We start from the raw sequence: 23570 nt of genomic DNA on the forward strand, positions 1-23570 counted from the left end.
CGTCACTGCACAGGGCTTTGTGCACGTGGAGGGCACCAATGGCCATTGCTATTACAGAGGGCAGCCGACAACTACACATCATCTGCAACAACTGGAGATATGACTTTAATTATAGATACAGGTACACGCTCCATTTATCACTACTTCTTTCTTTGATGGTCGCTAATTTTAACATCTACATTATTTCCTATTAAAGATAGCTTTCCTAGCTTGATGATGTGGAACAGCAGAAATAATTTCTCTTTTTGAATTTTATTATTTGTCTATGTTTCCAAATATTACTTATAACTCTCTGTTAAAAGTTTTAAGGCATGGATGTTTTCAGAAGCCTACTTAAGAAGACCTTTGTTTTCAGGAATGTTTTTTTCCATCAAAAATGTTGAAGTCAGTACGATTACATACTTTCTGGCACTATCATTGCACAGTCAATTTTTACATACGGTTTATTATTTACTTTTGTTTAAATAGGCTGTGGGTGATATAGTGGGAAGTTTGTCCATGCAGCAGCAGCATCTTGTGGTCTATTTCATATTTTATTGTACTTTTGTTATGATGATCTTTCTGTGCAACAATTATAGTATCTGTGCTAAAGAGAATTTTAAAAAATGATTTCTTGCTATTTTCAATAGAAAAATGGATGGAAAAGTTGTGTAGACTATGTTCAATTTTCAGATGGCTCATTTGCTTTTTTCTAATTCTCAAAGCAATTACTTGTTGTCATTACCTTTATCAGGTTTTAAGATCTTTGATAGATTTACACAGAAAGAGTCTGGTCTTTGGGGAAACAGTATATCTGGACACAGTCCATAGTGAATATGTGTCTTCCAATAATAAGTATTACTAACAGTTAATGAAAATAATAAAGACCCTAAAAAAATGTAAGGATTTGTTAATTCTAAATATTCCTGGATGAGGACGACAAAAACTAAAAGTATTCATACCTACAAATTCTCTCCTTCCCCTTTTTCTCTTTCTCTCCCCACGCATGGTAGAGATTCAGCAGCCTCATGTCTCTGATAATAAGTTCCCAGCTTATGCTGGGTGACAGGTGTCCTGAGTCATTAAGAGAAATGCTCCCCCAAGATAAAATTCAAATCTTCCCTACCTTAGAGGATCATAGGCAGTTAAATGCTGAAACAGTTAAAAATGTTTATAAACAATCTTTTGTAAATAAAAGGCTTGTCTTAGAGATAGTGAATGTGGGATTAAATAAACAATTTCTTTTGTAAAAGAAGCAAAGATGACTGTAGACTATCCTGAACTATTTTCTATTGTGTTGTCAAACAGGTTTTTGTAGACTGTTTTCAGAAATTATTTTTTAAAAAGTAGAACTGAACACACTTTGACTATGGGAAAAGTGATTTTATAGATGTCATAATATTAAATATCTAAATAGTACTATTTGTTTTCTGTGTTTCTACATAGCTTTGTTTGTATATACTTAAATAATGTCATAATAAATGCATTTTAAAAATCACTGAGAATCCCTCCCCATTCAATAGGAAAGTTCTATCTATTTCTCCGTTTACAGAAAAATAAAACAGAAAAATTACACTACATTATACATATGTATATATGTATCTCAAAATGCACCCCCATACCCGTTCAAACAAGTGGATATAGATATAAAATCATTTAATTTTTTTCATTTAGAAATATTTTTTATTTCGAAATCACTCCTTTTTTAAATAGTAGGACTCTCAGTTTATTTGAATCTACGTAATAGCAGCTAGTTTACTGATGACAAGCTAAACTTAAACCAGAAATAGGGAGGCAATAGCCACAATCACCAACTTCATCCATTCAACTTAATGGTTCAGGGATTACATTCAAGATTATGTTGCATGTGCATGGAATGGCATCATGGCGGTTGGGTTTCAAGGCAGTTGATTCACACGGAGAAACGTTCAGTGTAAAAAGTGAGCCGGTCAAGCAAGAGCAGATCAAGCCCGTCTTATTGAAATGCAAGTGAATACAGTCCTCCTATTGTTAAAACTGATCGTTAAAACTTTTTTGTGAATCAGACACTATAGAAATGCATAGAGCCTTACAGACAGCTTAAAATATAATAGTGGGCACAATTTTTTTTCAGTCTGATAGGTTAATGAATGAGATCTTTAATGTATTCTTTAATTCAGCTATTTATCCATCAAATATTCTTCGAAAGTTGATTAGTGATGTGTATCAGCCAGTGCTGGTCCTGGAACAATAAGGATAAATATGGCGTGAATATTAACGCATGCTTTATTTCTGATATCACTTTTTCAGATATCTATATCCTACTGTATTATCTGGTTGCTAACTATATAGGAGTGTAGAATCTCAAAATTAGAAAAAAATCTAGACATCATTCAGAGCATTACATCTAAGCAGAACTGTGTTATTCCCTCTTATCAAAATGCATTTGCCTACGCTTTTAAAATAATCTTTACAAAAGTACTGAATTGCAGATATTGTAAAACATGAATACATTTCTTTTTAATTTTAGGCAAAATTAAAATTGTTTTGTGCTAGGTTTGCTAATTTTAATAATTTAAAGGTGGCTTAAAAATTAGTTTCATAATTTAAAAATAATTTAAAAGTCGAGTTTTGGAATATAAGTTGATTTCAATAGAAAATCTTTAACTTTTATTTCTTTCTCCTTTCTTCTTCCACTAGTTTTACCGAGCCACACATGTGGAAATCCTGGGGAAATATTGAAAGGAGTTCTCCACGGAACAAGATTCAACATAGGAGACAAAATCCGGTACAGCTGTCTCTCCGGCTATATCTTGGAAGGTCATGCAATTCTGACCTGCATTGTTAGTCCTGGGAACGGCGCATCATGGGACTTCCCAGCTCCCTTCTGCAGAGGTATGTACTGTACAACAACAATGTGTTGTGAACTGACACCTGACTAAGTCACTGGCTTTGGAGCTGATATTGCAATAGTTTCCTTTGAAAAGAAGGTACATCCTGCTCGGTTTTCTTGTGTCAGCTCATTCTGTTCCCAAAAGTAATATCGTATGTTACCTAAGAAACCATGGCTAGACTGTATAAGGTCAATAAGAAATTTAGATATATGTTCTCTGAATATCCAAATTTTTTTTTAATTCTGTTTCTCAAATTCTATGGAATTCTGCATATTTTTATCACCTCTCATCAGAGCACTCTAAGATTTAATACATCTTTACATTCTTCTTGATTTGATGGTATATTTTTTATTTTTTTCTCATTAAACCTGACAAGCATCCTTTGATAATTAATTTATACCTTTTAAGGACTCTTTCAACATTCTTCGGCTTTTGGGATAAGGTGTTTATAAAGGAATGCACCATTCCAAGTGCTCATCGTCATGATTTGGTGCAAGGTTAAAATTGCTTTTCCCAAAGCCTTGAGATTTTTAGCCTTTGCTTTAACATTATTTTACCGATGTAATAACTTTAGGAAAGAGCATACTTCGACTCTTAGGTTTTGACTTTCCTAAGAAAAACTCATCTTATGGTTTCAAAAAGAAAAGGGTAGCTAATGTTTATCGAGGTTTTAGTGTAATGTCAGAAAATGTGCTAAGCATTCTACTCTGATAGTATTATTTAATTCTCACAGCAACCCACTGAAATAACAATTATTGACACTCATTTAACAGGTAAAGAAACAAAAATTTAATTTTCAAAAGGTTGCAGAGATAGTTTGTGATGAGTTAAGACTCACGCCCGTGTCTGCCTTTTAATCCATGTTCTTAATCAGGCCAGTTCAGTGCCTTAGCTAGACGTCATCACACGACAGTGTGTTGTTTTCATCAGTATGTTTTTATTTTAGCCTATGCTATTTCACAAATATTTTCCTTTTTTTTCCATTTTTTTCTGTTAAATGTTGTAGTCTCATGAAATCCCCTGATGCTAATTATTTTAGCAATGGCATATTCCTCCCACTGCAATTCCTACTACTGCCAGCTAGTATGTATTGATCACCCAGTATGGGCCAGGCATTACTCTTTCACGTTTAATCTTCACAAGTAGGTATTTTATTAAAGACTCGTTTTACAAGTAAGAAATCTGAGGGTTGGATAGGAAATGTGACTTATTCAAGGTATCCCTGCTGGCAGTTGTCAGAGTTCAGATATACAGTGTTCACATTATTCTTCTGTCCTAGGGAAATTCCTATTATGAGTATTTTCTACTCCAAATGTCCCTTATTCCTCCTGAAATGCTCATTCTCTGTGCATGCTCCTGAGGTCCATTGTATCTCTCTTCTTTGTTTTCTTACCGCTATGAAGTATTTTCCACCTTTCTACTGTCAAGATTGGTGTCTCAAAATTCAGACCTCTGTCCCATTTCCCTTGTCTTTTCAGAGATTCCCCTCAACTAATTGGTCACATTTAAGGACTTGTCACTTGGATATCCTGAATATCTTCCATATTTCTTATTGTTGAGTTGTATGAGTTCTTTATATATTTTGGAGATAAACTCCCTGTCACATATATGATTTGCAAATATTTTTTCCCAGTTGGTAGGTTGCGTACCCTTATCTTGTTTCTGTTCTCAGAGGGATGGCTTTAAGTTTTTCACTATTGAGTATGGTGTTGGCTGTGGGTTTGTCATGTATGGCCTTTATTAGGTTGAGGTACTTCCCTTCTATACCCATTTTATTGAGAGTTTTTTATTATGAATGGATGTTGGGTCTTGTCAAATGCTTTCTCTGCATCTGTTGAGATGATCACGTGATTCTTGTTCCTCATTTTGTTAATGTGGTATATCACATTGATTGATTTACAGATGCTGAACCATCCCTGAGTCCCTGGAATAAATCTCACTTGATCATGGTGTATATTATCCTTTTACTGTATTGCTGTATTCGGTTTACCAGTATTTTTTTGAGGATTTTTGCATCTATGTTCATCAGCGATATTGGCCTGTAATTTTCCTTCTGTGCATTGTCCGTGTCTGGTTTTGGTACCGGGGTAATGTTTGCTTCATAGGATGAGTTAGGAAGCATTCCACCTTCTTCAACATTTCATAATAGTTTGAGAAGGATAGATATTAAATCTTCTTTGAATGTTTGGTAGAATTCTCCAGAGAAGCCATCTGGTCCTGGACTCTTGTTTTTGGGAGATTTTTGATTATAATTTCGATGTCTTTACTTGTGATTGGTCTACTCAGATTCTCTATTTCTTCTTGATTCAGTTTAGGGAGATTGTATGAGTCTAAGAATTTGTCCGTTTCTCCTAGGTTATCCAATTTGTGGGCAAGTAGTTTTTCATAGTATTCTCTTACAATCCTTTGTATTTCTGCAGTATCCATTGTAATTTCTCCTTTTTCATTTCTAATTTCATTTATTTGAGACTTCACTCTTTTTTTCTTGGTGAGTCTGGCTATGGGTTTGTCAATTTTTTTTATCTTCTCAAAGAGTCAGCTCTTAGTTTTATTAATCCCTTCCACTGTTTTTTCAGTCTCTATTTCATTTATTTCTGCTGTAGTTTTTATTATTTCCCTTGTTTTGCTGAGTTTGTGCTTTGCTTGTTCTTCTTTTTCCAGTTCTCTTAGGTGCAGTTTAAGATTACTATTTGAGATTTTCCTTGTTTGTTGAGCTGGACCTGTATTGCTATGAATTTCCCTCTTGTAACTGCTTTTGCTGCATCCAATAAGAGTTGAGATGTTTTATTTTCATTTTCATTCATCTCCAGGTATTTTTAATTTCTCCTTTGATTTCTTTGTTGAGCCAGTTGTTGTTCAGTCACATGTTGCTTAGTCTTCACATATTTCTGACTTTCCCAGTTTTTTTCTTTTAGTTGATTTCTAATTTCATAGCCTTGTGGTCAGAAAAGATGCTTGAGATGATTTCAATCTCCTTAAATTTATTGAGGCTTGCCTTGTTTCCCAAATGAGAATTATTCTTAATAGTGTTACTAAAAGTAACACCACTGTATCCTTTTACAATGACTTTTGCTAGTGTGGAAAATTTACATTTAACTCCATGTGTTGACACTTAACCTGAACAGCAGTTAAATGTGTGTACCATTTCTACAGTCATGTGGTGCTCTTTAAATAAAACCAATATAACCACATATTTAGTAAAGTCAATTCATAATAAAATGGGAAGTCAGTCAGCTCTACCTAAAACTAATTCCCTTACATGGGACACCAGTGTCAAACTGACTTATTTCAAGAATGAGAGATCAGATTTTCTTTTTCTAGAGGTATAATATTTCAATCTTCTTCATTTATCCTGGAATTTTCACCTTAATACTTTACCTTCCTTAATTTCATTTCATTATTGTATATTGTTCCTCTTGTCTCTTCTAGTCTTTACAAAGATTTGATGTTTCTGTATGTGCAGGATGGTGTGCAGGGGAGAAATATAAAAGGGAAAGAAGGAGCTAGATAAATTAGATGCTCTCAGCTTAGGACTTAAGTGCCTTCTTAATTTTCTTTATGTTTCCCCTACTTTATTATTAAACCACAAAGACTATAATATTAGGGGCCAGGATATGTTATAAATTACTTTGAGCTCCAGGATACTGGAGGGCCATAGCGTATCAAATCCATAAAAGAAGGTACTCTCCTTGAATGGCAAATATGAGTAGCAGACCATTGCCTCTGCGTGTATGATAGGGTCATACAAAAAGACAGAATGGAAGTAGGCAAGGATCCATATTTGGAAAACTCTCCTTCATGAGGAACTTACAGTTTGATCCAAGAAGCCCCGTGGGAGAAGTAGCCCTTTGCCCACACTGGCTTACCTACCGGTTGGAGGTAATGGTCCTTTTAATGTCTTCCTTTAGACCCTGAAATGACCCTTTCCAGTACAACTTTCCAATTCTGGATCTGATTTTTGTAAGCATTAGCCTGATCATACATCAACTGCCTTAATCTATGTATCTAATCACATGGGAAACATGAAGATGTTTGGGGATGTGAGCTCTTGCTGGGGCTGCCAAAGGCTACACTAGATTATACTCTTGGAAGATGAGAGGACAGTTATATTAGGCATATGCCATTTGAAATAAACCAGCTCTGAGCAAACACTAGTCTATTTCAGCCAGAGATTCATGCTCTCTTCCCTGAATATCACCTTTTGGCATGCCTTAATTCTTGCAGTGATGGAGCACTTAATATTTGAAAGGTATGCTTCAGAAAATAATTCTTAGCAGCGATCGCAGAGCTGAGAGCCCCAAAGTCATAGCTCTGTACCTTTTCAATTACAAGCTGTCCTAAATAATTTATTTTTATATATTCTACACTTTACAGATTAGCCTGTACTAACATTATGTGCACAACTCATATGAACTACCACAGAAGGGCATCTAAAAATCACATTTATATAATCTCAATTTGTAAATATGCTGAAGCCCATCAATGCATGATCCTGTTTGTACCTCAAATCACTTTGAGATTTATGCAGGGAAAGTAGTTTTAATCTTATAATAAAAACATGAAAATAAAGCTTCAAATTGTGTTGACATATGTTGTAGGTTTATGATTCAGACATTATAACAAGACGACTATACTTTTGATTGTATCATCTCACTTCTACTAAAATTTGTTTCATTTAAGCAGCATATGCACATAATTTAAAAACTTAATAGCACTGAGAGGATTACTATGAAAAGGAACATCCCATCGAAACACCCATATTCTTATGCTGCAGACATTCAATAACATTTAACCATTTGGGCGCTTTTTTTGTCATTATTATCTTATATCTGTTTATACTGTTTTTTCTTGCTTTATCAATTTTAAAAATTTTAATTGACATCTTGGTATGGATATTAATGTACTTATATCACTCCCATTTACCATGTCTTGTTTCTCCCAATTTAACTTAGATTTCTCTATATTACCTTAATAAATTTAAATAATATCCTTGACCCTTTATGCCTTATTTCTTTATTTTTTTTCCAGCATTTTTGGTCTCTCTGACTTATAAGATGTGAATACTCTACTCTTTCCTCTACTCTTTCCAGTGTGTCTTATAATCCATTTCTCCCTCTCTATTCTCTATCAAAATTGTTAACATATTTTATTCTGTAATCATAATTAAGTCCTTATTAATTTGTATAAATTCTAAAAAGCAATAAACAACACATATTATTATAAGTGTGTAAATATTGTTCATCATAGAGCCAAGTATTGTGCCTATAATGAGACTTCCTCCTCTATGATTCCAATGTCCAGTCCTTACACTACTCAAAGAGAGTTCAGATGAGTTCTTTCTTAGCTTCAAGTATTCATAATAATGCCTTAATTACTTGTGTTTCGCATTTGGACCAAGGCCTTCTTGTTCTGCTTGTTTAGTTAATGTAATATTAGCAGGCTAAAATGCAAATATCGTTTGCTCATATTAAACTCCAAACGATGTCTCTGACTGGCAGTGGGTTCTGATATTAATGATGATTTAGGGACTTCCACATCCGGCTTTCAATCAAAGCTGTCAGCCTTGTCTCCATCCAGCTGGTAGAGGGAGGAAAGAGCCCGGGTTGTTATGGGCAAGTCCCCACACATGCACTGGACTGCATTGGTTAGACTCAGCTCTGTGGTCCCACTTAACTGCAATGGAAGCTAGGAACTGGGGTCAGCTTTAAGCTCAGGAAGAAAAAGAAGCAGTTTTGGTAAATGGCTGGACTGTCTATGCCACGGCTACCTTGTAGTTGTCCTAAAATTTTGAATTATCTTTATTTTTCCCAGTGTTGGTTAATGAAACTTAGGTTTCATCACAATAATCCAGATATCTTCTACTTTATACTTATCTGGGTGTTTTCTAGGAATGACCTCTATTCTTCTTCCTGAAGGTCACTGACTTATTTCTCTAACCTAGACTTGATTGCTTCATATTTGGCCTAAAACTGTATTCTGTTGTTCCTGCAGTCTCTAGTTGTCACTGCGATCAGCACATTGCACCTTTGTCAGTTGTCAGCATCCCTACTGCCCTCATTTCCCAAGACCCACTCCCAGAGGGCTCTGCAGTGAGGTCTAGGACTCTTACTCAGCAGTGCTTTGGAGACTCTCTTCCGTATTCCACTCGTTCTGCTCACTGTTTTCTACATCCTGTGTCTTCCTTTCTCTTCGTTTCACCTCAAATAGCTTCCTAAGAAATGTTCCTTTTGAGGAAAACCCTTTAAGCCTCAGCATGCCTGCAGATGTCCGTGTCTGTGTCCACCAATAGATGTGCCAGCTGGGTATAAAAGCGTACATGGAAGACATTTCTCTTCAGAATTGTTAAAGCATTGTCTCAGTGTTTTAAGTATATTATTGGCTTCTGCTGAATGTATTATATATACATATACAGTCTATATGTAGTTTCTTTATATAGATATATGTGAATATATGAATATATATATATATAGAGAGAGAGAGAGAGAGACTATATAGGCAAGTGGACTTTGAAGTATGTGACTGAAGAAATTGTCCTAAGCTAGAAAAGTAATAAGTTTTCCAGACACATGTCAAAGCAAAAATGAAAAAGAGAAGTTTTTAAGAAAGCAACCACAAGTGAAACATCGTTTGAGGGAAGATACTATATTCGTAATCCTCTGTGGAGAAGGATGACGCATGTCATGAGAAATCGCAACAGATGTACTTGTTCGAGATGAGCTAGGCTATAGCCCAGAGCATCCTCTGTCTGCATGACGGAGCTGGTAGGGGGCATTGACAGTCATCACCCAGGCAGGCGCTTGGGGGCCATTCTGCTGCCACATGCCTAACCAACAAAAGCCAGTTCCTCAATATATTTATAAGAATGCTGTCCACTAGAAATATAATGCACTCTATAAGTGTGAGCCAACTATGTAATTAAAATTTCCTAATAACCACATTGATAAAGTGAATGAAACAGGTAAAATTAATTTTAATAATGTATTTTATTAACTCCACATAGCCCTAAGATGACCATTTCAATACATAATCAGTCTAAAATATTAATGAAGTAGTTTGCATTTTTATTCCATACTAGTCTTCAAAACCTGGTGTATATTTTACAGTTACAGCATTTGCAACGTGAAATAGCCACATTTCCAGTTCTCATTAGCCACATATGCTAGTGGGTACTATTTCACACAGCTTAGATTTAGCAAGGAAGAGAATTTTAGTATTCTTTTGTTCCTACCATACCAGTTAATGCATGCAGAGTTCTGGTACCATGAGTAGGTTTTATTTTCGCTTATGATGTAGGGTTCAATATACAAATGTAGTTTTGTAATAAGTACTGATAAGAAAATGAGTCTGAAATATACAAATCTATGTCATAGTCTGATTGGAATTCTCCCCTTTAACTTCTCAGCAGTTGCCAAAACATATTTGAGTTGGATAGTATCAGAAAGGAGAATCTATTTCTAAAATTAGTTTAGGAAAAAGATAAGAGTAAGCTAGCTCTTGATTAAGCCAAAAAGTGTCTCAAAAGGAATCTCATTTCAGATGCTATCTTATTTTTGGACGAAATGACATCAGGGTCTAATGAATGAAGATGATGGAAAACTTTGAAGAAGATGCACATTAACTAGCGGAGTAAGCAAAGAACTGGAAACAGCTTTGTGCATGTGAGCCTCAAGAAATAAGAAAAAATAAAGATGAGTAATTCTAGGGAGGACAAGAATGTGACTTAAGTCTGAGATCTAGCAGTTATGGTCTGTCTTACTATAAGCACATTGGGTGCCTTTGTCAGACTTCTTCTCCATCTGTAAACTGTTACCTATACTATGGAAAAATGTTTACACTGCCAGAAAGCAGCAGACGTAAGAACTGGACCCAACAGCCTGGCTCCAGAGGCCACATACCCAATTTCTACACAGTGTTATCAATAGAAAAAGCAAATATTTGAAAAGATGTTATTCTTGGTGTTAGTATGAGGATTAAATGAAATAATATATACTAAGCATCTTGCAAAGTCTTGAGCATATAAAGAAGGTGAACGAAGGGCAGGGGATGTAGCATCATGTTTACAGGCTCTGCCGTGTTACCTGTGAGAAAATCCTGGTGTCAAGTCTTGCTCCCCAGCTGCGTGCTCGGGGTCTTTGATCAAACATTTTTTACTCTCTGGTTTCAATTTTCTTATCTGTGTAATAGTACCTATATCGTAGGTCTGTTGTAGGGATTAGATGACACAATCCAAACAAAATGCTTAACAAAGAACCTGACATGGTGAAATTCTATGAATATTAACTATGATAATTGCTGTTTCTAATCTCTTCTCTCCCAGTCTTGACAGCAACTTCGGGTTTCAGAACTAAGTGAATGGAGCAAAATGGCAAACAATTTGAAAGTAAATTTGTGTAAAGTACAGGGTCTCAGTTCTAGTAGCTCTTAAACAGAGGGTTTTAATGCATTATTGATATTCTTTGGGAAAAAAATACTACAAGGTTGATTTATGGAGAGAAATTGAATGAACAGAGACTCAGGCAAAGGGCAGATTAAGCGGCTACTGAAGGGTTAGTTCATAGAGGAAGAGGTCATTATGTTTTACATGTCACTACTTGGACTGCAATAGTGAGACAAAATTACATATAAATATGTATGCATGTACACATACACATATAAGTAGCATGACAGTGTAGAAAATATAGATTTAGCAATAGTCCAGTTATAGATTATTTTTAGATTTCTTTTTCTTTAGTTGAAAGTATTTTACTAGAAGCAAATGTAGTAGTGTCAGTCATCAAATGATAGAAATTTCAACTTGGTCACTAAAACTGTAGATTTTTAAGAAAAAGATATGATAATAATAGTTAAACCTGTAGCAATTTCCAAGTGTCAGACACTCTTGTATGCTTTATGTATATTCCTGTATTTAATTTTCACCATAGCCTACAAGTTATGTATCATTGGTCCTGTCTTTGCCTAGTTTAGTTTAGTTTTGTTTTGCTGAGGAAGACTGGCCCTGAGCTCACATCCCCTGCCAATCTTCTTTTTCTAAGTAAGCCACCACCACAGCATGGCCACTGATGGATGAGTGTTGTAGGTCCATGCCTGGGAAACAAACCTGGGCAGCTGAAGTGGAGAACACCAAACTTAGCCACTAGACCACTGGGGCTGTACCCATTGGTCCTATTTTTTAGACAGAGAGACTCAGGCACAAAGGCTTGAAGTGACATTTCGGAGGTGGATGTGGGAGAGGTTGAATGTGAACATGGGCATTTCATTCCATAGGTCTCTGTAATACCCTGCCCCTTCGCTTCTAATTGATGAGAAAAATAAATATCTTCAAAAGACACTAAGTTTGAATCGAGAAAGCGATATTTGAACTTGAATTAAACAAACAAACATTTTCTTCCTGAGAAATTTGTGCTTGAGCGCTGAAGGATCTGGAAATGGACAGACAGCATGGCTTGTCTGGAGGTGTCCTGCTTTCGTGAAAGAAGCATGTGCCTTGGTTTCCTCCTAGAGAGATGAAAGTTGCTGGGTTGAGAGTCCTCCCCTTCTCCACCTGCTGCTATGTGCCATACAGGTGAAGATGCTGGCAGACCTGCAGGCCTTTCAGAGACTATGTGCCTAGAGAGGAGAAAAATAAAGGCAGTAAGGTGCCAGGAGGGAAAAGTGATACCTGGTCTCAGAATTTTCTGTGGATGCAGGTGGTTTCAACCAAACACTGACTAAAACTGCTTCCTGTGGTCTTTGATAGAAGTGACTACCAGCAGCCTCATGGGTTTCGAATGAAAAACTTCATGCATAAACTTAGCTTAAGAGAGCCTTAAGCCCAAAGAGGGCTGTTTGGTTGTAGAGTCTTTCTCATATTTTACTTTAAAGGCTAAATATTATTTGCTGGAGCAATTTCTTTACAGAGTACATCAACCTTGGAGAAGACAAAGCAAAGTGTGGTCTATTTTCCCAGTCAAATTGTCTTTCTCCTCTGGATAAAGGCTTTCTATGGATTAAATTAATCCACACCCTTTCACTTTCTCTCCTCGTATCTCTAGACCCTTGGTAAACCCTCCACCTCATTTTTCCTCTCAGGAATTCTCACCCTGGGGCTGAAAGGTGGCTAGAAGGAAGGATGTTGCCGGTGACGGGGCTCAGTGCACCTGCAGGGGAAGGTTCTGACCCCGGGCTAAATCATCTCAGGAGGCAGTTGAGACAATCTACAAAATATCTGAGAGGTGATCGGCCGATCATTATTTCCTCTTTATTTTCTATTTTCAGCCAATGGAATCTTTTTAGGTAACTATGAATTAGGAAGGATGGCAACGAGGAAGGAGAGATGCCGTAAGCATTCTATTTAGACTAAATCTCTGTGGCAGATGTTGAATTACGAACTTTACACACATGATTGTATATTATCCCGTCCAAAAAAATGTTCAGGTTAATATTAACACTTAGAGTTTGTAGATGAGGACTGTAATTCTCTGAGATGTGAGGAATCATACGCAAGGCTAGAAAGACAGCAGACACTTAAGCCAGTTCTCACTGCATGCTGTCCGCATTTCCCTCCCACTGTCTCCTTCGTGGGGCGGTAGAAGGGAGGTTGTCTGCTTTTGCTTTGTTGAGAAGCATGATCTGTAAACCATTCCAAAATAAAAGCAAATGAATCATTATTGGAAACTAAGGCTGCTTACTCAATAAAGCTCTAACCTTCTTTCTTCTGTCTAAACACATGCCTTTAAGATAAATATTCACCTAAATGTGTCAAAACACAGTCACTATTATGTGATGGTTTTAAAGAATATAGAATGTGGCAGCTGTTTTGTTTCTTTTTAAGAGTTGACTGATTTTATCCACTTTAGGAGGGTTATATTTTCTTGGAAGAATGAATGATAGCAAGCAAGGATGCCACAAAATAAAAAAAAACGGTAGCAGTCTCAGTCATACTTTTAATGAAACATGCTAAATAATGTATGCCCATGTTTTATTTAGAACTGTCTAAAGCTACAAATTTCATTAATTAATAAGTCTTACATAGTGTGACTGGAAATGACAATATGTCACTTGCCAATTTTTTCCAAAATATCACTCAAGGTTTTTTAATTGCAGACATTCTGCTGCCAGTGATGAAGAGGAAGAGAAAGACTAGGGAAAGATGTCGCTGGAGGGGAAGAGAAGGGAGAGAAGTCTTGCTTTTTACGAGTGCCTATAAGTTCTGTGGTATTTAAAACACAGATGTGTTTTTATCATTTATGTTATGGCAGTTACACTGTAAAATGAATCTTAAATGATCTGTCATGTCAGGACGATGCATTGCAAGGTAAGATAGAATGGGACAATCTTCATATAAGAAACCTGGCTTCAAATTAGTTTTGAATGTCTGTAGACAATTTAGTTTTAAGTAATTTTCTTGCATACTGTGCAATAAACAACTCTACTGTAAATATTACCCAAATTAAAAAAAAACTGTGAAAATATGTATCAACGTTAGATTATAGTAAATCTGGTCTATGTGTTTTGCATCTTGACCATGCTACAGGCTTTTCACTTAGCACATTATTTATATTATCTCACTAATTACCATCTTATAACAAGTGTAAATCATAATCATAAGTGCCAGTATGCCAGTTGTTTTCAATTTTGTGGATTAATTTACAATATTTTTCCATGATTTTTTTCCATGCAGGTACCATGTTATGCTACAGAGCTGTAAAGATGGATATGTCTAGGGCCAAAATAAATACGTGTCATTCACTGTGATGGGCAGTAGTGGGAGTGTTTAATAGCAAAGACTTTGTCACTCAAGATTCTGCTTTATCATTTTCTAGCTGTGACATCTTGGATAAGCTATTGTCTTGCAAAGCCTACAGTTCTGAACCTGTTAAATTGGACTAATGCTACTTTTAATCTCACAGGGCTGGTTAAGATTAAATGAGATGCTCAAAGTGCTCAATACCAATAATTGCTATTATTACTGTGATCGTTATCATTGAAGAGCTGGGATGGAGCAGGAATAGGGACCAGAGGAGCCAACTCAACCTCTAAAGAGCTTCTCAGAGGCTCAAGTCATAAAATATACTACATTTATATTTTCCTTTATATTATTAGCATTACATCATAAACATTTCCATTTTAACTGACATTTATTCTCAATATCCTCCTATTATACAAATTAATAGTTCTCTCTCTCCTTGTAATTGAACATAATGAGTGTTTCCAATGTTTACTTCTCCACATAATGCTATAATTAGTGTCTTTGTATATATAGCATTGCTTTGTTGCTTCTGTTTAATTATCTCCTAAGGATAGAATTCTAGGAAAGTTATTTATGCTTTGCAAATTTGCTGATCAAATTTCCATGCCGCAAGGACATTCACCATGATTATTCTCAGTTTTGATGTTAGTATTTCCTTTTAATTTGCTGAGAATTTAGTAGCATTAAAATTATGCCCCAAAGTTGCTTTAATTGTCTTTTGATCTCCAAAAGAACATGTCTGCTGACTATTTGTGTTGGTTCAGTTATTTTTTCAAGAAACATTTATTGAGGATCTACAGGTGTGAGATACACTTATCATCAGGTCAATAAACCCTTTCTGACACAGGCCAGATAGTAAACATTTGATGTTTTTTAAGCGACAGAGTCTCTGTTCAAGCTACTGTAGACAGTCATTGTAGAGCAAAAGTCCCCATAGATGCTACATACCAAAAAGGCACCGCTGAGTTCCAGTAGAGCTCTATTTACAAAAACAGGCACAGGGCAGTATGTGGCCCATAAACTGTAGATTGCTTACATTAGTTCTAGATTCTAGGGCTACAAAGTGAACAAAAGAAGAAAAATCCCAACTCCCATGGAAATATTATTTTGAGGGGTGGACATAAGACAACAAACAAACAAATGAGTAAAAACAAATAAATAAAATATGCCCCTTACCCAATTATAATAAATGTTCGGAGATGCTCTCACTAATAAAGTGGCATGTGATTAAGAGCTGTGGTGAGAAGCTGCTTGGTGTGCCCAGGACTGTCCTGGTTTTAGCACCTAAATTTCTATGTCCTGGGAAACTGCTGTCTTTGGCAAAGCCAGCGTTATTTGGACCCCTAAGGGAGGTGAGAGAGTAAGCCTATGAGAATATCAAGAGAGTGACCCAGATCAAGGATATGGCCAGGGCTTTGTTCCTGAGACTAGAGCACACAGTGAGTGTGAGTGAATGAAGGGTGTAGAGGGAAGTATGGCAGGAGCAGATTGGATAATGGTTTGGGCTGTAGGAGAGGAGGTCAGAGAAGATGGTCATTGAAAGATCCTGGCGATCCCTGTAGACCATGATATGGACTTTACTTCTATTCTGAGCAATATGGGGAGATATCGGAGGGTTTTGAAAAGAGAAGCGGCATCATCTCATTTAGAATTTAAGAGGATTACTCTGGCTGCTCTATTGAGAAAATGATAGATGGTGGGAAGAGCAAAATGGGAAAACTTGTTAGGAAATCATTGCAATATTCGAGGTGAGAGATGATGTTATTTTGAGAGATCATAGCAGCAGTGGAGGTTGTGAGATGCAGTTGGATAGAGAATGCACTTTAAATAAAAGGCCAATAGGATTTTATGACACAGTGTTTGCGGGATCTGAGAGAAATAGAAGAATCATGGATGACACCATGACTTTTTGTCTAAGCCGCTGGAACAATGGAGTTGCCACTTAGTGACATGGAGAAGACTGAGAATTTCAGATTTGGAAAGAGAAAGACCAAGAGTATGAGTTTTGGGGTTAGTAAGTTTGGAATACTATTTAGACATTCATATGAACATATCATGTAGGCAGTTGGATACATAAAACTGAAATTCAGGAGAGAGATCTGGAATTGAACTGCAAATCTGAGAACTGTCAGTATACAGATGGTATTTAAATCCACACAACTGAAGCTGGATGAGATCAAGGGAGTAAGCGTAGTAGGAAGAAATGAGATTCAAAGACTGAATCAGGCACTGCACTAAAGATTGGGAGATGAAATGAAACTAATGAGAAGACTGCAAAGAAATGGCCAATAAGATTACAGAAAGCCATGAGAGTAGTATATGAAAATGCTAGTGAATAAAATAACATGTACACATTGTACCAGTGTCATTTTTACATTTTGGTACAGTCCTATACATATGTAAGATGTAATCTTTGGTGGTAAATGGGAGAAGGGGACACAGGATCACTCTATATTATTTTTGCAACTTCTTGTGAATTTGGAATTATTTCAAAATTTAAAAAAAGTTTTAAAAGTCTAGTGAAAAAGATTTTTTAAGGAAGAGGAAGTGGATAACCATCAAATATAGTATGAGAACTGAGAACTGATGTTGGTTTTACTGGTGTTGCTGAATTGAGAAGAGCAGTTGCAGTGGAGCAGTAAGGACAAAATCCTGACTCGAGTGGGTTCAAGTGACGACGGGAAAAAACTAAAGATTGCAATTATAGACATTTTTTGTGGTGTGTTACTGGGAAAGGGATTCTTAAAGACAAAGCTAGAGGTGGATGTGGAGTCTGGAGGTAGATGTGGAATCAGGGGTAGATTTTTTTTTTTTTTAATTTGAATGAGGAAAATTGTAACATGTTTATGCTGAGGGAAATTCTCTAATAAAAAAAGAAAATGATCATTTTGAGGAAACAGTGAGTGGTAAAGCTTTGGCTTAGAAACTCGATCAGGGATGAAAGCAGGAACACAAACATAGGTGTGAACCTAGATGGGAACATTTACAGTTCATACGGGAAGGACATTTTATGAGCAGAAGTACAGAGAGGTGATCAAATATGGTGTTGATAGATTATAAAATTTGTCTTCTGATTGCTTCTGTTTTCTTACTGAAATGGGGAAGAAAATTACCATGTAGGAGTAAGGATGCAGTAGGTTGAGGAGGAAGAAGGTACAAAATGGTCATCCCCCCAAAAAAGGACTGAACAGATGAGGGAAATGAAGTAGGAATGCCACCATTAAAGGCCGATTGGGATGTGGCCATCAATTCAAAATTTGAGACATTGGCATATTTTTGTTTTTGTTTTCTCCAGTCATATTTACCTGCATAGGAATAAATGTGGATTTGGTCCAGATTGAATCTAAGGTATTGACAAGGGAGTTATCGCAAATGCCGGAGAGTGATTTAAATGATGGCCATGAAATCTGAGGATGGCAAGGTGAGAAGTGAGGACATGAGTGGGCCAAGGGAAAGAAAATGAAAAAGCGGCAAGATTGGTGAACTGCAGGTCCTATGGGGTCAAAGAACTATTGGAGTTAAGGTATTTGAGAAAGTGACCTGGAAATATAGAAAGTCGAGGGCTGAGAATGGGACACCTCAAATTGCAGCTATGGAAAATGATCACTTATTGGTACTGAGAAGATAAAGGGTAATAATGGGAATGAATGGCTGAGTTAGGAATTGGGTCGTTGGAAGAGAGGGAGTGAATAGACTGAGAGACCAATATCCAAAGGATTATCTAGGCCAATATTGAAATCTTCAAGAATGAAGATCCATGTAGAGCTGGAGAAACTGACAGAGAGCCAGAAGTAAGAATCTTCAAGGAATAATGGGGATGCCCCAGGGATCTCATAGATGACTACAAGGAATAAGGTGTTAGATTCTGAGGACAGGAGACTTGAAGCGAGGATGCTTTAGGGAGGGAAGAACAAAAGTAGGCTAGAAGTAGCAATGAGATGTGAGTAGGTGGACTTGCAGTCCTAATCTCCTAAATATTAGGAAAATATCTTATATTAAGAAAATATCTCCTAAATATTAAGAAATTGAACATTATAAGTGTGTGTGTTTGTATTATTTCTTTGCTGAATATTTTTCCGTTCAATTTTTAAAATTTAGAAGTGACTATACATCCAATTGTATACCCTGCATTTATAAATTTAACATTCTGACTCAGGAATTTACTGAAGGGCTGTTATGAATGCTTGATAAACACATTGGATGGTCGTATGATTGGGATACATCATACTTTATTTAATGATTTATCTGTTGTTAAGCATTGAGTCGCTTTCAATTTTTCCTTATGATAAATATGGCAAAGTATGACTCTAAATGGTGTTTTATTCTGTATTTTGAATTATGCCCTTAAGATACATTCCTAGAAACATTTATACCCAGGCAAGGCATATAATAATTTTGGAATCTAGAATAAAACTTTTTAAAAGTTTTGAAATTCCTTAGGGGAAATAGTGCACTCCAATTTCTGCTTACATTTAGAATTATTTCCTTTGCTTACAGAAATCAGTAGATTCAAACACATTTTTATTAAAGAATCTTATCGTCTTCTAGGATTAAACTGATGGCGTTCGAATTTCTTTTAGCTGTAGAATCTTTTTTTTAAATGCAAGATCTTGTGAAAATTCAATATAGGAAACTGATTTAAAGAAATAATTGCTCCAATAGAAATTTGCTGGGGAGTCAGAGCCCACCCACTTGACTCTATTTTACTGCTTGCAACCTCTAACTCCTTCACTTGGAAGTCCTGGGAGAAAGCACAGTTTTTAAAATACTGAAGGAACTGACTCAATAGTGATATTAGTCATTTCTTTAAAAAATATTTGTTGTGTGCTCATTTTTACAGTCCAATTTAGAACCAAACTTCATTTTCTTTCTGCATTATGTGTAAAAGTAAAAAGAGAGTGAGGGAGAGGATGGAATTCTAAATAACATTTACGTAATTAGATCCCCCAATTTTTCAGCTTCCAAATAAACTTCTCTGGATATAGCAAAATTAATATTAATGTGAAATTTTTGATACATTTTGATTGCTTATGGACATCCTTGGATTAAAAGGATTATATTAATATAACTTATATGATTTAAACATTGGCCAGAATTATTTAGTTTATTTTAATGGTTACTTATTTAGTATATTTTACTTTTTGTATAGATTTCTAAGTTTACATCAGACGGTTAACTATGGAATTTGAAATGATGCTTCCAGTTGCCAGGAAGCTTGCTCATAATCTCCTTCTGTTAACGTTTTGCTTTGATGGTTTTGCTTTCTATGCTGGCCTCGACATTCTCTCTTCTTGAAATTACCCTGCTATTCTGCTGAGTTTAAAAAGAAAATTCCTGGACTTGTGGCTTGGCTACTTGCTGAAAACAAGCAAAGCAAAACAAACCTGCCAACGCAGTCCCTCAGGGATTCCAACAATGATAAAACTTTCTTCTTGGCAATTAATTTTTGTCTGAGATATTGCTCTGCTTAGAGGCTTCCTGCGGTTTTTATAGAATATTCTTCTTTTAAACCTCATATTTGAAAAAGCCACATATTTCTATAATGGAATTAACTTATTTCCTACTTCTGCTCTTAGAAATGGGGTAATTTGATGCCATGCATACCCTAGAGACGTATTTTGCTACGGTCCCATCACTCATACTAAGGATAACTGAATGGAGGCTCATTGTAATTGATGCAACCACAGGAAATGCTGGAGTCACTCACTCAGTGAGAAAAAAGAAAGAAAGTTTACTGAGTTTCAGGCTGCTTTTCAGGAGCATGGAACACCAGTGCAAAGACAAGCTCATAAAGCTTACGCTCCAGTGCTTTGCACCTAGCAAAGTGCTACGAAGTAAAACAAGACAGGAGGAGAAGACAGGGACTGATCCAAAGCAGATGCTAGCTTATATATGGTGGTCAGAGAAGGTGGACCCAGGAAGGGGCCTTGTGGAAAAACCTGAAGGCAGTAGGGGAGACATATCTCTGGCAGGACGATGAGTGCAAATGCCCTGGGGCAGGAAGGTAACTGGCTCTGGTCCCAAGGAGCAATGTAGCCAGAAGGGAATAAGGAAAATTTAGGGTGGGAAGAGAGGAGAAGGTGTGGGCTGGGGGAGGGCATGAGGAATGGGAGGGAGTGGATCAGATCATATAGCTTCTCAGGTGGTTGTAAGCTTCGATTTTACTCTGAGTGATGATACGGGAAGTTTAACAGCTTTGAACAGAAAATTTTAAAATTCAGGTTAAATTTTAAAAGGATCAATCTGGCTGCTTTGAGTGGGACAGATTATAGAGAAAGAATGGAAGCAGGAAGATCGGTTAGTTTAAATACTACTGTGTGTGTGTGCCCTTGTGTGTGTGTGTGTGTGTGTGTGTGTGGTGTGTTTGTACATGTGTATATGTGTGTAAACAGTATTAAGAGATGATTCCAAATGTCTGTGGCCATAATTTTTCTAAATCTGACTAGTAATTTCTAGTTTTTAAACTCCTGTATGTAGTTTTCCATAAAGCCTATATTTTTAGTATTTTATTTATGAATAAGAAGAAATAAAGTGTTAAAGTCTTAAATTACTATGTTTCTGCATTGTTACTAGTTTTTAGATAATGGATGAAGCCTGTCTCATGAAAACACATCTCAAAAATTATAAATATATTACTTTGAAAATACAATCTATCATATAAAAACTTCAGTTACATCTGTCAAACACATTTTCCATCAAAACATTAATCCTAGGGTTGGAGATGTGTTAAATAAATCTTTTATATCTATACTGACTTATAGGTTTTTCTAAAGAGATAAAATATTTTAGTTTTGAAAATTGAATGACTGTTTCCTAATTAAGTTCATTTACCTAGCCTTATCCTTTATCAAAAAACTGTATAATGTGCACCAAAAATGAGACCATTTAAAAATACTATTACAGTAACACTTTTTCTTTTAAATTACTTTACGTAAAGAGATCGTTTAAGGAAAATACTATGTATGTTCTCCCTATGTTTTAGTAAATTTAAATAAGTCAAATATCTAATAATCAATTATTAATCTTGACTCAAAGAAAGAATACTAATAGCATTTTAATATGGTTTTAATTCCTCCTGTTTAAAAGGCTCTATATGATGCCACTGAAAAGGATGGGGAAAAGCACTTATTAAATTCATCTAAGTAAGTGGTTCTCAAGCAGGAACAATGTTGACACCTAAAAAACATTAGTCAATGTGTGGAGATGTTTTTGGCTGTCACCATTGGGGAACATTTTTGCAATTAGTGGGCAGAGGCTAGGATGCTGCTAAACTGTCTACGTGGCACAGGACAGCCTCCCAGAACGAAGAATTGTGTGGCCCCAAATGCCAATGGTGCTGAGGTTGGGAAGGCATGGTCTCAGTGTCATCTGTTAGTCATAATTTTAAAAAAGGAAATTGCATTCTCCATGTTGATCTTTATTATAGGAGCTACCTATAATAATGTGATATAGGGATCTCCAAGAAAAAGCAGAGTCTTTATTCATGTACATTTCCCGAGTAGATGACTGAAAGTGAGGTATGAGTGAATAGTTTGTAATTATGACTCTCTCAGATTTTCACATTTTTCCCTTGGAACTGGTGATGCATTTAAAAAGCAGCATAGGGATATATGATACTGTGTATGTATATTTTCTTGGAGCTTTTAGATTGAGAAATTTTTATCTCTGAACTGTCTCTACTGCTATACTAGTCTTACTATTAAAAACAACAACAAAAACAAAATCAACCAACACATATTGGGCTACAATAGCAGCTATGTATCATGCTGTGAAGATAAAGTGAGGTAATTCACTTTCTTGGCCAAACGCTGAGGCCGTAGAAAAGCTGTAGCTTCTCCCTTAGGCTCCATCAAGACACTAGCAGTTGCTTTAGTAAAGTTCAGTTTTCTTCAATATATTTTTACTGAGCACTTTTTGAATAATATATTGTGAGATACGAAATAAATAAAATGCAGTATGTGATTTTGAGATTTTGAGAAATATAAAGAGATTTATTAGAAGGAATGGGCTAATGCAATTATAGAGGCTAAGTCTCAAGATTTGTAGCGCAGGCTGGAGACCCGGGACAGCCTATGGTGTGAGCTCTTGTCCAAATCCAAGAATGAAGGCAGGAGAAGACTGATGTTCCAGCTCAAAGGCGTGCAGAGACAGCAAATTCTCCTTTACTCAGCGTTTTTGTTCTATTCAGGCCTTCAACGGATTGGATGAGACCCACCTTCACTGGGTAGGGCAACCTGCTTTACTCCATCTATAGATTCACATGTTAATCTTACCTAAAAACACTCTTACCTACACACTCAAAATAGTGACTGACCACATATCTGGGCACTCTGTTTCCCAGTCAAGTTGACACATAAAGTTAACGATCACACCTATACTTTCCTAGTTTAGGTACCCCAAGATTAGACTCTGTGATCCAGACTTCACAGTGCAATCCATTTATCGGGGAGGTAATTCAGGAAGTATGAGATAGTGAGAAAGTAAGGCAGGAAAGTGAAGAATGCCAAAAAAGTGCATATGAGTAGTGTTAGTCCTGTGGGAAATTGGTACTAAATCTCCCTGGGGCTTATCTGATACTCCAAAATTTTCCCACCAAGAGGAGAGAAGCTGGGATATCTGTTAACCATATCCCATCCCTCCTTAGTTATGGGTGGCTCCTGAGTGCATTAACTCCCAAGCACTTCTGGCATACCCTATTGCTGGCAGAACATACTTCTGATGCTAGATAAAGGTTTCAGGGGGAAACAGAGGCATTTGCATATACTACAACCGACGTGACATCAGGAGTGAGATTAAGAGATATGAGTGAGGCAGCAACTCTGTCTGCACCCATGGATATGTATCCCCAATTAGCATACCCATGCCTATAGTATACATTCATTTAATCACTGCCAATTGCATACTATTTGCTGGGCCTCAAGTGTCTCTTTGGGTATAATAAGTGACATTCATTCATCTTTTCAAATATGAATAGATGTATAATATGTACT

At 36.3% G+C, this 23570-nt stretch overlaps 1 protein-coding gene across 2 annotated transcripts in view; it reads left to right on the forward strand.

Annotated features, from left to right (window-relative positions):
* The window catches only part of CSMD1 (CUB and Sushi multiple domains 1), a 1835848-nt gene that overhangs the window by 869207 nt on the left and 943071 nt on the right, over positions 1-23570 (forward strand). For both annotated transcript variants that reach the window (XM_044760557.2, XM_070499942.1), the window contains one exon: positions 2659-2853. In XM_044760557.2, coding sequence (XP_044616492.1) covers positions 2659-2853 — 195 coding nt within the window. The remainder of the gene's footprint in view (positions 1-2658; positions 2854-23570) is intronic.

Source organism: Equus asinus, chromosome 27, assembly GCF_041296235.1.
Source record: "Equus asinus isolate D_3611 breed Donkey chromosome 27, EquAss-T2T_v2, whole genome shotgun sequence".
NCBI classification, from domain to species: domain Eukaryota; kingdom Metazoa; phylum Chordata; class Mammalia; order Perissodactyla; family Equidae; genus Equus; species Equus asinus.